The sequence below is a fragment of the Fusarium pseudograminearum genome, chromosome 1 (genome assembly GCF_000303195.2).
Source record: "Fusarium pseudograminearum CS3096 chromosome 1, whole genome shotgun sequence".
In the NCBI taxonomy this organism is placed as follows: Eukaryota; Fungi; Ascomycota; class Sordariomycetes; order Hypocreales; family Nectriaceae; genus Fusarium; species Fusarium pseudograminearum.
Genome location: NC_031951.1, coordinates 11467894 through 11484034, shown reverse-complemented (window position 1 = coordinate 11484034; position 16141 = coordinate 11467894). Strand labels below are relative to the sequence as shown.

The following is a 16141-nucleotide window of genomic DNA, read 5'->3' as shown; positions in this document are numbered from 1 at the left end:
CAGAGAATGCAAAGAAGGCAAGTCATAGACTAAATGGAGTCGAGACGGTCTAGCAACAATAATTGTATAGAAGTTAAATCATCAAATTCTTTTCTAACGTCTTGTCTAATTGACGGCCATAACCTGTGTGAATGACCCAGCTACAGTACTACCCGGCGCGGCTTGATAAAGACTCGATCCGGGTACCTGGTCAGAGATGAAACTTCCTTGGGAGTAGCCACATGCGCAGGCAACGGCAAAAGCTCAAATGTCCAAATAATGAGAGTGAAAAAGATCTTCATCTCGAGATACGCCAATCTCTTACCAAAGCACCCGCGAGGGCCCTGCCCAAATGCCTGAATAGGGACGGCTTGAGAATCAAACACAACTTCCTCTTTGCCAGCTTCATTTACTACCGACTTGAGCCATCTCTCGGGGACAAAGTCAGGAAAGGCGTATTCTTGATCAGCAGGCTGCTTTGGCTTTCGCGCCCGGACCCATTCACTACTGCGCGACTCATCGTATTGGATTGGTGGTGAAAGTACACCTGGACCGTTGGAGAGAAAGGCGATGGCTGTTCCTTTTGGGATGTGGGCGCCGAGCAATTGTGTGTCGACTACAGCTTCTCGTAGGGTCATGCCGAAAGTGTACGATACTCGAAGTGTTTCATCGATGACAGCATCGAGATATGGCACACGCGTTTGTATGATCTCTGTGAGAGTGGGAGGGCGTTTTTCGGCTTTGGCTTGCTGATAAGCTTCTTGAAGACCTTTTCGTAATTCGGATTGTGCTCTTTGGTCTCTGCTGAGATAGCTTATGCCCCATCGTATGGTGGAAGATGTAGTTTCATGGCCGCCGATCAAATATGACATGAGCTTCAAGACACGTTAGTCTGATTCGTCCAGGAAATTGAAGTATCTTGGTACTTACCTCGCTGGCGATAGTCTGAGAATGGTAGTCAGGTTCTCTCCCCTCTTTCTTTGCCGTGGCTTCTTCTCTGACCGATATCTCATCCAACGCGCACTTCATCGCTTCCCCGTTCTGTCGTCGTTTGATACCGTTTGCAATCTCGCGGCGCTGCAACTTTATAGTCAAGGCGATGGCATTGCGCATCGTTGATGACAGGTTGCGATATAGAAAGTGAAAGAATGGAGGGGAGGGTGTCCTGACAACCTTTGCTACACTTTCGGATAAGATAGTCAAAGCACCTAGCTCCTCACGCAGTGGCACCTCTTTGAATGAGATTTCGCCATCATTCTCACTTCGAGGCTCTATGCTGAGTTGATCTTTTTCTTTCACCAGTTGTGTGTCTTGAGTGTCTATCCCGAAAGAGGCACAGACAATGATGTCCAGGGCGGCATGGTGTATGTCTCTTGAAGCAGCGAAGAACTTTCCATCTGCAAGTTCAAGTTTCAAATTCCACAACTCAACAAGCCGTGAGAACTTGTCGTAGATTTCTGGCGCTGATACCTAGATGCACATAAGAGTAAGCCTCACCTCATCTTGTCCATGAATCCTCCTTACCTCAGACAAAAACGTCGGCGTCATCAAATTCCTGACAAGTTCCTTGTTTTTCTTAAACTGCGGATTATGACTCTGAAGCGTAATCTGTGAACCAGGAACAACGCCCTTGAAAATAGACGTGCTCGCACTACCTCTATCAAACTCTTTGAAACGACGAGTGCAAATCTCAGATGCCTCATAGTAGTCAGTGACAACCACCCAGGGTTTGCTTATGGGACGAATAAAGGCTTGGAAAATCGGTGATTGATGTTTGACAGCTTGCGTCGCGAGCCAATCGGTCAAGCTACCATAGGCACGGACTTCGGGCAGATCGCCAAAGATTCGCTTCGTGGCTGCGACGTTGTACGGGATTCCTTCTAGGGGACGAGGTAGTATTGATCGGTAGATTGTGTAAATGAAACCAACCAATAAAAGTCCACCTACGAGAAATGGATAGTCGATACTACCAAAATTTGAAAGCGCCATGTTGTGCCTGTGTCGGTACTGATCCTGTTGAGAAGCCGTTTTGAGAGATGTGGAAAAGCAGTGAATTTAAAACACAAGCTCCATTCAACATTCTGCACAGCTACCCTCATTTGGCTAGATTGTTCAACGAATTCACTGCTCTTTATGCCACAAAATGCAGCCTCAATTGCGCGCCTCCAATCAAATAGTCGATTTGGCGAGGTCGGTATGACAGTTGGGGCTTGACGGACTGCCTATTAAAATCTGAGGTAAGATTGCCAAGCTAAAAAAGCAATAATTGGTGGAACATGAATAAATTGATACAGTGGATTCAGTCAGCGGTGAGATGAGATGATAAGCCGTATATTTGATTTGTTCATCAGTGTCTCACTTGTCTGGCTAGTCTCGCCATCTGGCACATATCAGACCCGCTGCAAGGATCGAGGCAAGCTACTTATTGGTGACACAGGAACGATGCAGTTTCCCTTGTAGACCACACTCGGTATTTCAAGACAATGCCGAGGGTGGACAAGATCTTATCTTACGTTGACCGTAGCTTATGTCGATCTGTCAGAATATAGCAAAACATATTTGAGAGGGGCTTGCGTCACTTGACGTAGGGTATGTTGTCCGTTCGCACACATCATTCATCACCAAACTAGGACTTTTACCAATCAGTAAAGCCCATTTGGAAATGTTATTGCATTTGCGAGTCTCTGGGTTGTTCGTCATCTGGTATCCGATATATCATCGCTCTTCTCTTGACTGCAAAATTGTAAAGAACGCGGCTCAACTGAACATTTTTGAACACGGGACCTTGAGGATACATTAACTAGCACTCGGTTGCACGATTAATAACGATCTATATTTAACTCCATACGTATCTATTATATTGTTCATAAAATTGTTATCAGGACGCCGGGACTCGTGATGACAAGTCTCCCTATCACTCCCCATGATTGCGCACAGTTCGTAATCATCTTATCGAAACTCAAAAGCACCTTCTGGTTCTCGGTGAATGAACTGAATGGAATGATATCAAAAAGTCTACCAAAGTAAATCTAAGAATAAACACTAAAAAATCCCTCCAAAAACATCCTTCACGATTTCATCAGGTACACTATCATCATGGCCGCCGCCACCTAAAAGAGAGCTTGCAAATCCACCGAATAATGGTCCACCGAAAATTTGAAAGACTGTACCTATCTCGCTGTTACTGAAGCCAATCGATCTCATCAGGCCGTGGATCTCGTTAGGGCCCAAGTTGAAGATATCTTTAAGGCCCGAAGCTATCTCTTGAGCGCCGAAGCCGGCGTCTTTCATTGTAGAAGCCACTTCGCTAGCAGTTTGGTCAAAGGCATTGTGCAAGACATTGGCAACCGAATCAACCGCCGTGATGACGCCTTGCTCAACCTTGCCGGCCCACTGAGCTGCAGTGCTTAAAATGCTGCTGAATATGTTCTTAGCGTCATTCTCGATTTGAGAGAGAATGGACGATAGGACATCACTCAATGTTGAGATTGGAAAGTCGACTTCAAAACTACCGATGGTGAGGGTTGCCCCTTCAAAATCAAAACCACCCCCGAGTGTTATGATGACACCAGAGCCTGAACCAACGAGTCCCAAATTTGCGTTAACTGTAACGTCCAAGTCAATGGACCCTAGGCTGACATCGGCGATTGTGGGCAGTGAAATATTCTCGTCAATTCCATACGAGAATGTGGCAGCCAGGTTGTCAAGCCCGGTTAATGTACAAGTCATCTGCTCGGTCAAGATAGAACCAAAGTCCAGATCGAACGTAATAGCGGTCGATGTGATCTCCGCAGTGAGTTGCTCGTTCACTATCTCCAACAAGCTCACACTGGCGTTGATGTACAGGTAAGGCGAGGCTGATGTCTGGATCTTCAACACTGGACCACCCGCAGCCACCAGCTGCTGAACGGTAGAATCTTTGTTGGCCTGCTGTAGCACGGCCGTTGTAGCCAACTGGTTATTGTTGATGGGATTGCCGGCAGCATCCACCTTGTCGGTAACGCCCTTGCCATCACCCCCAAACTTGAAAAGGTCGCCCAAAGAGAGAGGGGCCATCTCAATCTCGGCGTTTATTCCGTTTGTGGGATCGATTGCTACGTCGCCGTAGAAGCTCAAGAAAAGGATGTCTGCACGACATTTGAACCCGTAACCGATCGGGGAGAGCGAACCATCAGGTAATACAACAGGTTCCATGGGGTTCTCAGACCATTGGAAAAACATGTCCTTGAATGAAACCGGCAAGTCCAAAGGACATTGCGAATTGGTGAAAATAGTAATCACGTCTGTCAGTTGCATCTGAGGTACGTAGAAAGAAACGTAGAGCGGGTTCGGGACTCCATCTTCCAACTGACACACGACAACAAAGGAGTCATCGTCAAGTAACACTTGGGCCCCGCTGGCAGCGTCGCCGATATGCAATTGACCGGACAAGCCTACCACTGCACCTGGTGGCTCGAAGAAGACTCCAATGCCTACCCCAAACGAATCAAAATGTACACCCTTCATGAGGGTAGGTGTAGGGAGAGTCATATCGCTTCCTTCCACCTGTACCCCGAAGCTGGCCTCGAGATTGTCGATGGTCATGGTGACCTCCGCGTCGAACTTCTTCTCAAAGACATCGAACGGAATGGTACCAGCAACCTCAAAGGTGACAAATTTGAACAGTGGGTTGATGCTAATGGTGACATTGGGATCCTTTATGGTCAAGGTTCCCAAGTCTCCACAGGGTACCTGCATAGTATCAAGGCTGATGGTGAGCTGCGTCCCGCCAATGCCTTGGTCAAGGGCGTAATTGATGTTGATGCTGATAAGAAGCAGTTTGGAGTTGAATAGCGACATGAAGAATTTCAACGCTTCTTCTGACTTGGCAGGTAATAGGCTTGGATCAACCTCGGCTTGAAGAGCGAGTACACCATTGCTGGTGCTGCAAGTAAACTTGGTCGCCGTGATATCCGGTAAGCCAGACGGCCACGTTCCACCCATTGATGTCACGAGACTGCTCAGAGAGTATACAGCCTGATCCATGGGCATGGATTTACTGACAGGCTGCTCAGCGGCATATGTTATACCCATCATGTAGGTAACAAACGTGCAGTTCGCGTAGGCCGGATGTTGAGCAAAGAAGTTGGTTACGGGCTCCGCCACTGGAATTGATTGGTCCTTCCAAATAGCATTGAAAGCTACCGCAACTGGATCCTGGGGATTGTTGGTCATGAAGCTGATAAAGTCCATGGTCTGGGCCATGGCATTCATATCGGCCTGAGACACAGCAAACGGCCCGACGCTGAACATTGGTATGTAAATGAACCGCGCCAAAGGGGAATTGGTCGTTGCATTGCTGACTATCAGTGTCGATGTTGAGTGGATGAGCGTCACTGAAGCTACGGTATTGGCCGGTACCGTTGTAAGCAAGGTCAATGTCCCAAAATAGTTGCTCGTATCTTGGGGAGCGAATGAGTCGTAGACCTGAACGGCGACGTTTAAGCTATTGGTGAAGGACACAGTGATGGTAGACATGGTAGCGGGGCCAAGTAACAAGTGAGAGAAGTGAGGGGGTAGAATGGTAGTAGGATGCAAGATGCTGCAAAAATATGGTGGTGTTGAGTGTTGTTGCTGAACCTATTTTATACAACAAATACCAATTGGCTTGTCGTTCAACGCTTGTATACTGGTAGTTCATCCATACTCCGGTTGTGCACCGTCCAGATACCCCGTCAGTTCATCTTGGCTGAGACATACATATCCAGCTGAGGGCGCTAAGCAGGCTGTGAGTTCTGGAACCTGCATGTCTCTAAACTATTTTACTTACATCCCAACGGCTTCAGTCTGGGTCAGCCACGAAAGGGCCAAAATGAGCTGATTTAACGGCTATAGTCTTGCCATGATCCATGGTAATTCCTGAGATAGCTACTTCAAATTCACAAGGACAATAGTGGCTGGCTGAGAGGACTTTTGTAGTTATGGTCGAGAACATTTTCAATCGGTATCACATGGCTAAGCAAAGACATTCCCAAACCCCACGTTCTTTTTCCAATGAAATAAAGACACCTAAGTACATCGAAATGACAGCGGTAGTAAATATTGTTTGTGTGGCAGAGGTATAATGTATCTTTCATTGTAGGAATTTACTGTTAAACTCGTATCTCTGTTTAGATCGAATGAGTCGACGGTCAAATGTACAGTCCAAAACGCATTACAGATGATCAAAAGATAGTTAAGTACTACCCAAAAATGTGAAATTTAAGCGGTGAAGTATATAGCTGGCCATTGAGTCCAAAAAGACTATACCAACTTGGATAGAATGTGCGGCTGAGCCCGAGGCTAACTAATGTAAGCGAGTGACAGGAATGATAGCTGATAGCTGGCAAGCACTATTAGACGAGTGGCGCTAGCTATTGGGAGATGTCACTGAAGCCAGCCAGGCTAGGAGCGAATTTGACCAATAGTGACTGCAGGGATGGATGGTTTAAATCAATAGGCTGAATCAAAGCCAGCTGAGTGTAAAAGTCTAGACTGTCTGTCTTATCATACTGAGCCGCGGCGTTGTGAGTATCAAATCATTGGGCGACGTTAGCGAACGAACCTCATCAGCTGCAAAGAATGCTTCATTCCTGCTCGATTTATGTATATATATATAGAGGGAGAGGAGCCATTCATGATATCCTCCTCACTCAGTCAATACTCACTCAATCCATAACAACTCAATCCATACTCACTTTTACTTGTCTACTTTACCCTACTTCATCATGTCTTCCGTCTTTACCATCACAGTTACCAACAACGTGGGTTACGATGTGGACATCTTCAATGTCTTCCATTCCAACCCCAATCCCACCTCCGGTACGACTGTGGCATCGACCTACACCAAGTTGGCCACTGTACCCAACGGCGCTGTTGCCCAGCAGGTGCAAGGCGTGCCGGATGGTAGCAGTCTGCAGGCGATGATTACAGGAAATATCGCAACACTGAACGGCAACTACTACCAGCAGTTCCCAGTGGCCGTGATGGCTGTTTCCGATTTCGCACCAACACTCGCCTTCACTCTCACTAGCGATATGCTGCAAAACATGGTGGACTCGTTCCAGTTCATCAAGTACATGCAAGCCTACCCATCCTCGGCCCTGGCCAAAGGGTTCCGCGCAGCGCTAGCTCAGAAGGTCCCAACAGAGGCGATCAACACCTTTTTCACTGGCACTTCTAATTTCCAGCAATGCACTTACAGCACCTGGAATGTAGTTTTCACGTGGCAAACCCAGTTCACGAGCGCCTGGCAAGGTACATACTACCTCTACACTACGGACAGCAGCAGCGCGGACAGCACTGCCACTCCGCCTGCCACTCCGCCTGCCACTCCGACTGCCCCGACTCTGGTAGCAACCCTGGCGATTACGGCTAGCGCAGCGGCCAGCTCGGCACAGCTGACAATGGCTGCCAAAGGTGGTCAGATTATCCCGGTAGCGATGCCAGGCGATGGCACCATGCAGGAGCAAAACGCAGGCACTGGCGACCAATCCGTGTCCCTCAACCCGGTCTGGATGAGTGCTGTGCAGACCAGCGACAAGACGGGGGATGCCTACACCGTCATTGGAGCTGCGTTTGCGGGCACCATCAACAACGTGAACGTGGCTGGTAACATCAACACGCTCGTGGTCCCAAGCATTCCGAGTACCTCGCCGACCTTTGATAGTGTGATGTCTTCTATTAGTCACTATAGTGACAAGTTTGGGTCCTTGATAGGAATCTTGACAGGCGTTGCGACGGTCTTGATCATGTTCAAGGACAGCAAGGCGGCTGAGAGGCAGAGGATCCTTGATGCACAGAAAGAAGCCAAGACTGAGGCAGACGCGAAAGAGAAAGAAACCAAAATCAAAGCGGAATCCGACGCGAAATTTCAGTCTGAGCTCAGTCAAGTGTCACCAACTGTCGAGAATCTGGCTTCTCAAGCGGAAGACGGGTACAAGGCGGTAGCTGTGGCCGACAATGTCCAGAAGGACATGAAGACTGTGCTCAAGGAGGGAGGAGAGCTGAATCAGGAACTGGTGGATGGTTCTTCAGATCCGGCAATTGAGAAAACTGAGGAGAATCTCGAAGGCGCCGTTGGGGACCTTGCAGACGCCGACAAGTCTGGCACGAGTGTGGCTCAGGCCGAGGCAGATTTGAAAAACGTCGACAAGACTGTTGCGGACACAAGTGAGGATCTGAAGAACGAGGTGCAAAACGCGACCAACACGGCTTCACAGGGTGAGGAGACGGCAGAAAAGGGCGTCGAGAAGGTCAATGAGGAGGTAAAGGAGCAAGCTAAGGAAACAGAGGAGGTTAAGGAGGAGGAGAAGGCTGAGGCCGAAGCAAAAGCGTCCGACCCAGTAGATGACAAAGAATTTGGCAATGAGAAGCGAGAGGGCGAGGGCGAGGGCGAGGGCGAAGGTGAAGGTGTGCATATCGGAGGAGGAGAATAGACCAGCGGTTAGACTATTCCATATGCAGTCACCCTCTTTCTGCCAACCCTCAGAGGCCGACAGCGGTCCAAACTAGTATCAAGTTAGATTAGTTTTATTTCTTTTATACTCTTTGAATACATCTATTATGGCTCGCACAGCCAACTTAGACTGCCACGCCGTGAATCCATATTGCCTATTAAACAATCATTTGGGTTCCCTTGTGTAGGCTCCTTACGTCCGGACTTAATCAAACGATGAATAGACTTGTGATATAAGAAATCATATGTATTGGATAACTACTGCTATGAGTATCACTTTTGTCTTTGTAAGACATCTTTTTTGAAATGTATTAAGTATCGCCACTTGATATAAAATGATATACTGGAATCCTAATACACATTGAGATTGGAGTATTTTATACCTCTTGAAACATAACCCGGTATTACAGTATACTAGACCTCCTTGTTAGACTGAATAACACATGAATGGGAAAAGACATACTTAATTATCCCGACGGAAAATTCGGGCAATTATAGCTCTGAACTTGTTCTTTTTCCAGGGTCTGCTGACAGACTTGGAGTTTCTGCAATGGTCAAACTCCACGACATCTGAGTAAGGAGGGGGTAGATCCTGTGTAATTCGACTCATTCGCGGCCCTGTAAAACTGCAGCCGACACAGCGGCATCCGGCTTGGGGCAAGGAGCTCGAGGCGTAAGAAATCTGTAAATCCATATAACGATCCATTTTGCTAAGTGCTGACAACTTACGAGAATGAATAAATATTCTAAGCAAGTAACTAATGGTTCAACTTGAGTAAAATAGTTTGGTGTGTTGCAGTTCAAAGAATAAATCAGTAACCTTCAAGATAAGATGTTGAATTTCGGCGAAAGTGCTCGGCGAGATATTCGCCGAAAAGTGACACACATCAACTTTCGCCGATAACACCAAACTAGACTAGGGTGAAAGCGCCGCTTCGACATGGGCTGGTAGCGAGAAGACGTCAGAAAGACCAGCGGCAAAGTACCCATCAATTCGCGCCAACGTCATTAGCAACAATGGAGAGACTTTGCTTTGGTCTCTTGCAATCTGACGCCAGGACGTCAGCATATCCTTAGACCTTACCCCCGCTTCTTGTGTAGGTGATTGGATAAAGACCACCATGGCAAAACTTGACATGACGGCGAAGCAGATATTCGACCCTTGATGATTGTTAGCAAGGTCATGAGAAGAAGAGATAATGGACAATACTCACATGAATACCAAAACTCGTGAAAACGAGCTGGTGATAAGTTCTTGACTAGACTTGACAGACTTGTAGCCCATGACAAGGAAGATTGATGGAGGTTCTGAATGATTGTATGATGTGACATGGTGCCATCGGCGGAGCTCCTTAGCGGTAACTCGATATGTGAGAGATCTGGTACATCCCAGCAGAGGTTCTCTACATCACGCGGCTGGAGCTCCATAAACAGAGAAGCTTCGGCAAGCTGTTGATCATCAACAACAAGTGGCGGTACAGCCGATGGCACGATGGGTCGTAGAAGCGCTCTCCATACGTATGTGACCAACGTTGCGTGTGCGATGAGTATTGCTGCAGGATATGATTCCTTGTCATTGAGAGTCTCATTGTTACTTGTTCTTGATGCCTCTGGGACTTGTACAGAAGCGCGCCATGAGCTTAGTTGTTCAAATATGGGCTGCGCTGTTTGGATGGAGAGCGACAGATTCTCAGACAACTTCTGTGACGCCTTCAATGAACTGCAAGGAAGTCAGATTGTTGCATCATAACACAAAAATAGTGAAGAACTTACTATAAAGAAGACTGCACCGAGTGTGCAATGACCGAGAGACGAGCCATGTCCGGGAAAGGCCTCGTAATCTCAGCATGTCCAACATTGGTGCATGGAATACTTGTAGGAATGGCAAAATCAGTATCATCCAGTTCACCAACGTCCCACTCATCGTCAGAAATGTATGGAGGACGACCCATAAGCAATGATAACCAGCTACCCTCAATGTATAAAGCCCACCACAAACGAGCACGGAGCTGCTTTTCTTCAGCAGGAATAGCGCACATGCGAGTCTCAAGATGCAAGCCCAGATTCTGTGCTATTCCAACTAGAGTGCCTAGCCAAGTCCATTTGAATGTATCTGTTGTAGTGGTGAATCTGTGATTCATTGTTGCATGGAGACACATGAGGCCTGCTGCCAAAACACTGAGATCTGGGGTACGAAGCTGTTGCTGTAGGCTTTCATGCACAATGTTCCAGACGTCTGCGCTGGGTAATTGATGGTGTATCTCAATGATCGACAAATGCTCATCATTTCGGGCAAAGGGTAACGCAAGACCATAAATAGCCCCAAGTAAATGACATGGAACATGGTCAAGGGCAGCCGGCCCAGGAAGTGGGTTATCGAGTAATTCCTGGGTAAAGTAAGTTGAAGATATAATGGGCATCAGAGGGTAGATATGCTTATAGAACCTTAAGGATTGTGTCAGTCTTTACTCTTGTAAATGCCATTATTGATTAGCTTACAGCTTGACAAGCCTAATTCCCAATGATGGTTGAATGAGCCCATTCAGCCTGGATCTCAAAGACATCATCTTGTCAAAAGTCGCATCATTCGTTGAATTTGGCGTCACGATGAAGTGTACTGGGATTTTCTGCCGGTTTGGAACTCCACCAATGTTTCGGAACTGCAGACCATAGAAGTTTCTGAGCCCATACTCATCGAACTGACAGTGTCGTAGCAGCCAGGGATCTGCCTCGGAGGATGATCCTAGAAGGGTTGACGTTTGTCCCTGTATATCATCCAGTGACCTGGAGAATTGCAACTGCGTTGTGGTGGCGACACTGCCAAGTGATTGTGCGTGATCATACGGGATCTCGGTCTCGTGTGCAAAGACTGGAGGAGTAGCCACGAAGATCGTTGGTCTTTCGGATGAAGAGCATTGTTCGGAAGAAGCTTGATCTATACCGAAAGAGTTGTCAAGACCCAATGTATCATCATGGGAGGCGTGATTGACAACTGGTGAATGAGCACTGCTAGCAACAGATGTAGTCCTGCTCTGCCGTGTCGTGCGTCTTGATCGCCCTTCGAAGGTACATTGAGTCTGAGACTGTGCGCACCGACGGCACTGCGATTTGTCATCCTCTATTTGACACCGAACCTTCCGGGCACGACATTTATCACAGGGTCGACGCCGATTATGGAGTCGATAGGCGCGTGTGCCAGTTTCTCTGTGAATAACGCTATCATCTTCTTCGCTATTGTCCATGTTGTGTGTTGAAATGTAGTAGTGAACAAAATGAGTCAAATATTGAGTTTCGCAGATGACAGAATTAGGTTGGATGACTGGAAATATAAGAACTAATAGTGCTAAGTCATAGTCGGCACTATTTATGATAAGGTGGTTACTTGATAAGATGCCCTGTTTTGGCCCATTCCTTGCTTAGTGCACCGCTACACCTCAAACGGCTAGTGGTTTACACGACCACTAACCTCAAGGCAGAAGCTCGCTTGCTTCGATAGATGTGACAGTAAATACAGCTCTTGAATACAATATGTATGAAACTATGTAAATCCAACCCCGATGGTAAGCAAAGTGTGTTTACGTAACTATCTAGTACAAGAACGTTTGCCTCGTCATAGGAAGAGAGCTCACCGGCTCGGACTTGATTGCCATTCCATCGCAAGTGACAGCCTGTCGTGAAACGAGATTAGCACAGGTCAACTTTATCGTCAGAAAGCACTTACCAAAGTCTCGGGATCAACATCGATGTTGGGTGTAGCACTGTTAAACTTCAAATCACCCTTCTTTACCGTTCGGCAGTTCTTCACGACCTCGATCTGCTTTTTGAGATTGTACGAGTGAACATCACCACCTTGAGAAGCGCTTGCCTGGGAGACAAACATGACGCTCGACTCGGGATGCAGGGCCTGGGAGGTAGATTAGAAATTGCGCATCGAATCATTGAAACACAGTACTTACTCCATACATTGGTCGGCCGACCAAGGGTTCGACATCGGAGAGACTGCGAAAGGTTAGCATTGTACCATATTGATGGACAGCAAAGTCTTACGCTCCGTTGGCATCGCCCTGGGTGAAGATGTTAGTAATTGTATTTAGACGCGATGGAACTGAACTCACCATTTGTGCATAAGTAATGAAACCCTTCTTCAGAACCTGGAATGGCTTCGCCCCAAACTCAGCAGGATCCCAAATGACCAAGTCGGCCAATTTTCCCGTTTCAACACTACCAACAGCATGACTGATTCCTTGAGTAATGGCAGGATTTATGGTATACTTGCTGATATACCTCTTGATACGGAAGTTATCCGCACCAGTATCCTTGTCCTCTACCAGAGCACCGCGTTGGAGCTTGTTCTTATGAGCCGCTTGCCAAGTGCATACCAGCACCTCTGCTGATCGACCCATAGCTTGAGAGTCGGATGACATGATACTGATCGCCCCAATGTCATGAAGAATGTCCTCGGCTGAAATGGTTTCTTCTCGGATACGGTTCTTGAGGAACGACGCATCATCGGGGTTGTCCTTTGAGAGGCGGTGGCAATTGGCAGCCATGTCGATATGCTCGTCAATTGTGTTTGTGGTGAAAGGCATCGTGGGAGATGTGCTGCTAGGCAGAACATTTGGGTACGACACAAGCTTGATGACGTCGGGCGCATGGCCGCCACCTGCACCTTCGACATGGTACACGTGAATGCTGCGGCCCTTGAAGATTGCTGCTGTGTGTTCAAGGAAGCCTGCTTCGTTGAGGCCATCGGTATGGATATGGCATTGGATGTCTTGCTCTTCGCAAACACTGTACACAAAAACTCAGCATGGTACATTCAGTGTTGGAAGAGGTAACTCACTTCAGACAGTTCTCAATCGTGGAGGGTGTGCATCCAAAGTCCTCATGTAGCTTCAGAGCAATAACACCTGCGTTGATCTGATCGAGGAGACCGACTTTCTCGGAGTCGCTTCCCTTTCCAACGAGGCCAAAGTTGACGGGCAACTGATCGCATGCTTGCATCATTTGTCGAATGTACTTTTTGCTCGCGGTGCCATTGACAGCTGTAGACGAGGTGCTGTTTACGTCAGTACCAAAGATTCAAGTAGTGTTGAGGTGCTGACACGTACCTTGGGCCGGTACCGCCTCCAAAGAGAGTCGTGATACCGGATGAGATCGCCTCGAATGCCTGCTGGGGACAAATGTTATGGACATGGGTATCGACTCCACCAGCGGTAACGATTTTACCACCGGCGTCGATGATGTCCGTGTTTGATCCAATGACAATATTAGCAGAAACACCGTCCATCACACTCGGGTTACCAGCTTTTCCAATACCAACGATGGTGCCGTCTTTGATACCGATGTCAGCCTTGAAAATGCCAGTCCAATCAATGATGACAGCGTTGACGATAGCCAAGTCGAGACAATCGGCATCAGCACAGCCGCTCGCGGCTCCCATGCCATCACGGATAGTCTTACCGCAACCCAATGTGCACTCGTCGCCGTAAAACGTGTAATCTTTCTCAACTTTGGCCCAAAGGTCAGTAGCCCCAAGACGAATCAGATCGCCTGTCGTAGGGCCATAAGCGGAAGCATACGCTTCTCTGCTAATTGAGCACGGTTGAAAAGCATTTTGCTCCTCTGAAGCTTCAGGCGAGTGCTGATAACCCGCCTGTTGTAGTTGCTGAAGGATGTTCTGGACATCGTTACGGTTGACCGGACCTTTGGCAAGGCCACTCCCACCTTGGATGACCTTTGAGCCTCCGATTTCGACCAGAGTGACGGACTTCGGCTCATTAGGTTCGAAGCGCAGAAACTCCCCGGCTGGGAGGTCGAGATGGAAGCCGTAGGCCTTTTCGCGATCAAAGTTGAGATCAGGGTCTGTCTCCATAAAGTGAAAGTGAGATCCGATCTGAGCAATAATTAATTCTGTCACTTATGCAGGATTCTATGTATAACTTACATGAACGGCTCGAGTCCCTTTGTTCGTAACAGTGATTCTCACTCGGTCACGCCCAGCGTTGAGAATAATGTCTTCAGCATCTGCTGGTCGGATAGCACCTGGCATAGCCAAAAGGTGAAAGTCCGCCTCGTTGACAGATGGAAACAAGTCTTGAGAGGGAACTGGAAGGAAGCTTCCATAGAAAGCCATCTTCAAGTCGCCATCGTCAGTACTGATTGGGTTATGGATGGTGATCAAATGAGTTCCTGTCTCAAAAGTGCCTTCGACCTGCATCTGTTTAAGCGTAGCAACAACAGACGGATGAACATGTCGTCGGCCGATGATAACCTTGCCAAGTTTCATGAGATCGGCGACAGAGTAATCTTCGTTATGAATGATCTTGTCAAGTTAGCAATATCAATAGCAGGCACATTGGAAACGGGGAATACCTCTTGAAGGACATTGGAAATCAGAGCCTAGATTAATCAATATTTATTGACACCTTTGTCTTGGAACTCGACTTACACTGGTCTCTAGCTGATTGAGCTTCCTTCCATATGCCAGTCGCTTCTGAGCAAGATGACCAGCGTGAGAAAAGGCAAGTTTCTCAACCTTAATGACATTAGTAACAACAAAGTACTATGGCCAGAGTATTTCGTACCTCACGGGGTGTATAATGCATGTTTGCAGGTTTCTTGAAGTGTATGGTGGCTGGTGGGACTTTGTATCAAGTGAACGGTTGATATAGGTATCGTCAGGACGTGCGTGGTTTGAGTGCTACGATTAGAGAATGTCGTCTTTATATTAGATTCTTTAAACAACCCTATTGTAACACAGATGAACTGATAATCCAGTTGTCGACTCCACCTTCGGCGAAATGAAATCATGGATTGATGGCTATTATCCAGATCTGGAAGATAAGGATTTCGGCGAAATGGCGCCGAAAGTGACGAGATGATCTTATTGGGCTAAGATACGGGTGGTGCCGAAGGATTGCTATTGATACCGCAGAATCCAAGTCTTAGTGTACAAAAATAAATAGACTAAAGAGTGTAGTCTAAGTACACTAAACTGAACTATTAATTTCGTCTCTTATGCTCCAAGCGGTCGTCGATGTTTCTAATACCCTCAGGTGATTCAGGTCGATGCAGTTATTGATTCAAAAAAACAAAACAAAAAAAAACACCTGATTATACATAAGGGTATGGGAAGAATATTGGAGTTGTGACATACAATCCAGGTACTGAAAGACAGGCGGATATTCTAGGTAGTTGGTACAAATCCGACGGGTCCGCATGGGATCTTGTTCTTATGCGCTGTGGAAGTAGTACTTGCTGGGTACCTGCCTCTTAGCCAAGTAGCCACCTGCCTCATACCTTGTTACTCTGCCCGCAAAATTCTGACTGTGTCGTGCTTTTTCCTCTTTCAACTCCATTATCAGCCAAGGAACCGGTCGCGTTTTCACCCCTGTCAAGCTACTAATTCGACGTCAACTCTTGAATCTCCAGCTGCACGACTGTATGAAACCCAAGCGGATGGCTCTACAAACTCGGTCTCTACGATTTCGCCGGCTCAGGACCCGTTCATGTCGCCACTGACTTTGGGGCCCTTGCTTGGTCAATGATGCTAGGTCCTCGAATCCCCGATATCATTCTTCGCGCTTCGTTTCTTTCTTCTGTCGAAGTCAACTGGCAACTGATCATTTTTATTGCCCGAACTACTGGCGACTAGAAAATGACAGATCAACAAGCAAAATGCGG

The 16141-nt window shown here is 47.3% G+C and overlaps 4 protein-coding genes across 4 annotated transcripts, besides 1 other annotated feature; 1 reads left to right on the top strand and 3 right to left on the bottom strand.

Moving 5' to 3' along the window:
• Positions 1-140: 140 nt before the first annotated feature.
• Positions 141-1968, bottom strand: FPSE_00697 (uncharacterized protein; the record flags this gene model as incomplete). The annotated part of the gene is made up of 3 exons (XM_009253817.1): positions 141-854; positions 910-1449; positions 1504-1968. The coding sequence occupies 3 exons, from the start codon at positions 1966-1968 to the stop codon at positions 141-143; spliced, it is 1719 nt and encodes a 572-aa protein (XP_009252092.1).
• Positions 1969-3021: 1053 nt separating this feature from the next.
• Positions 3022-5496, bottom strand: FPSE_00698 (uncharacterized protein; the record flags this gene model as incomplete). Its single annotated transcript, XM_009253818.1, has 1 exon — positions 3022-5496. One exon carries the CDS (start codon positions 5494-5496, stop codon positions 3022-3024), a length of 2475 nt encoding a protein of 824 aa, XP_009252093.1.
• Positions 5497-6725: 1229 nt separating this feature from the next.
• FPSE_00699 (uncharacterized protein) lies at positions 6726-8435 on the top strand (the record flags this gene model as incomplete). Its single annotated transcript, XM_009253819.1, has 1 exon — positions 6726-8435. The coding sequence occupies one exon, from the start codon at positions 6726-6728 to the stop codon at positions 8433-8435; it is 1710 nt and encodes a 569-aa protein (XP_009252094.1).
• Positions 8218-8319: a repeat region.
• A 936-nt stretch (positions 8436-9371) lies between the features above and the next one.
• Positions 9372-15816, bottom strand: FPSE_00700 (uncharacterized protein; the record flags this gene model as incomplete). Its single annotated transcript, XM_009253820.1, has 17 exons — positions 9372-9616; positions 9670-10175; positions 10229-10900; positions 10955-11815; positions 11922-11971; positions 12085-12123; positions 12177-12359; positions 12412-12454; positions 12503-12519; positions 12571-13246; positions 13299-13514; positions 13567-14351; positions 14403-14780; positions 14831-14857; positions 14907-15020; positions 15615-15624; positions 15758-15816. 17 exons carry the CDS (start codon positions 15814-15816, stop codon positions 9372-9374), a joined length of 4881 nt encoding a protein of 1626 aa, XP_009252095.1.
• Between the last annotated feature and the right edge of the window lie 325 nt (positions 15817-16141).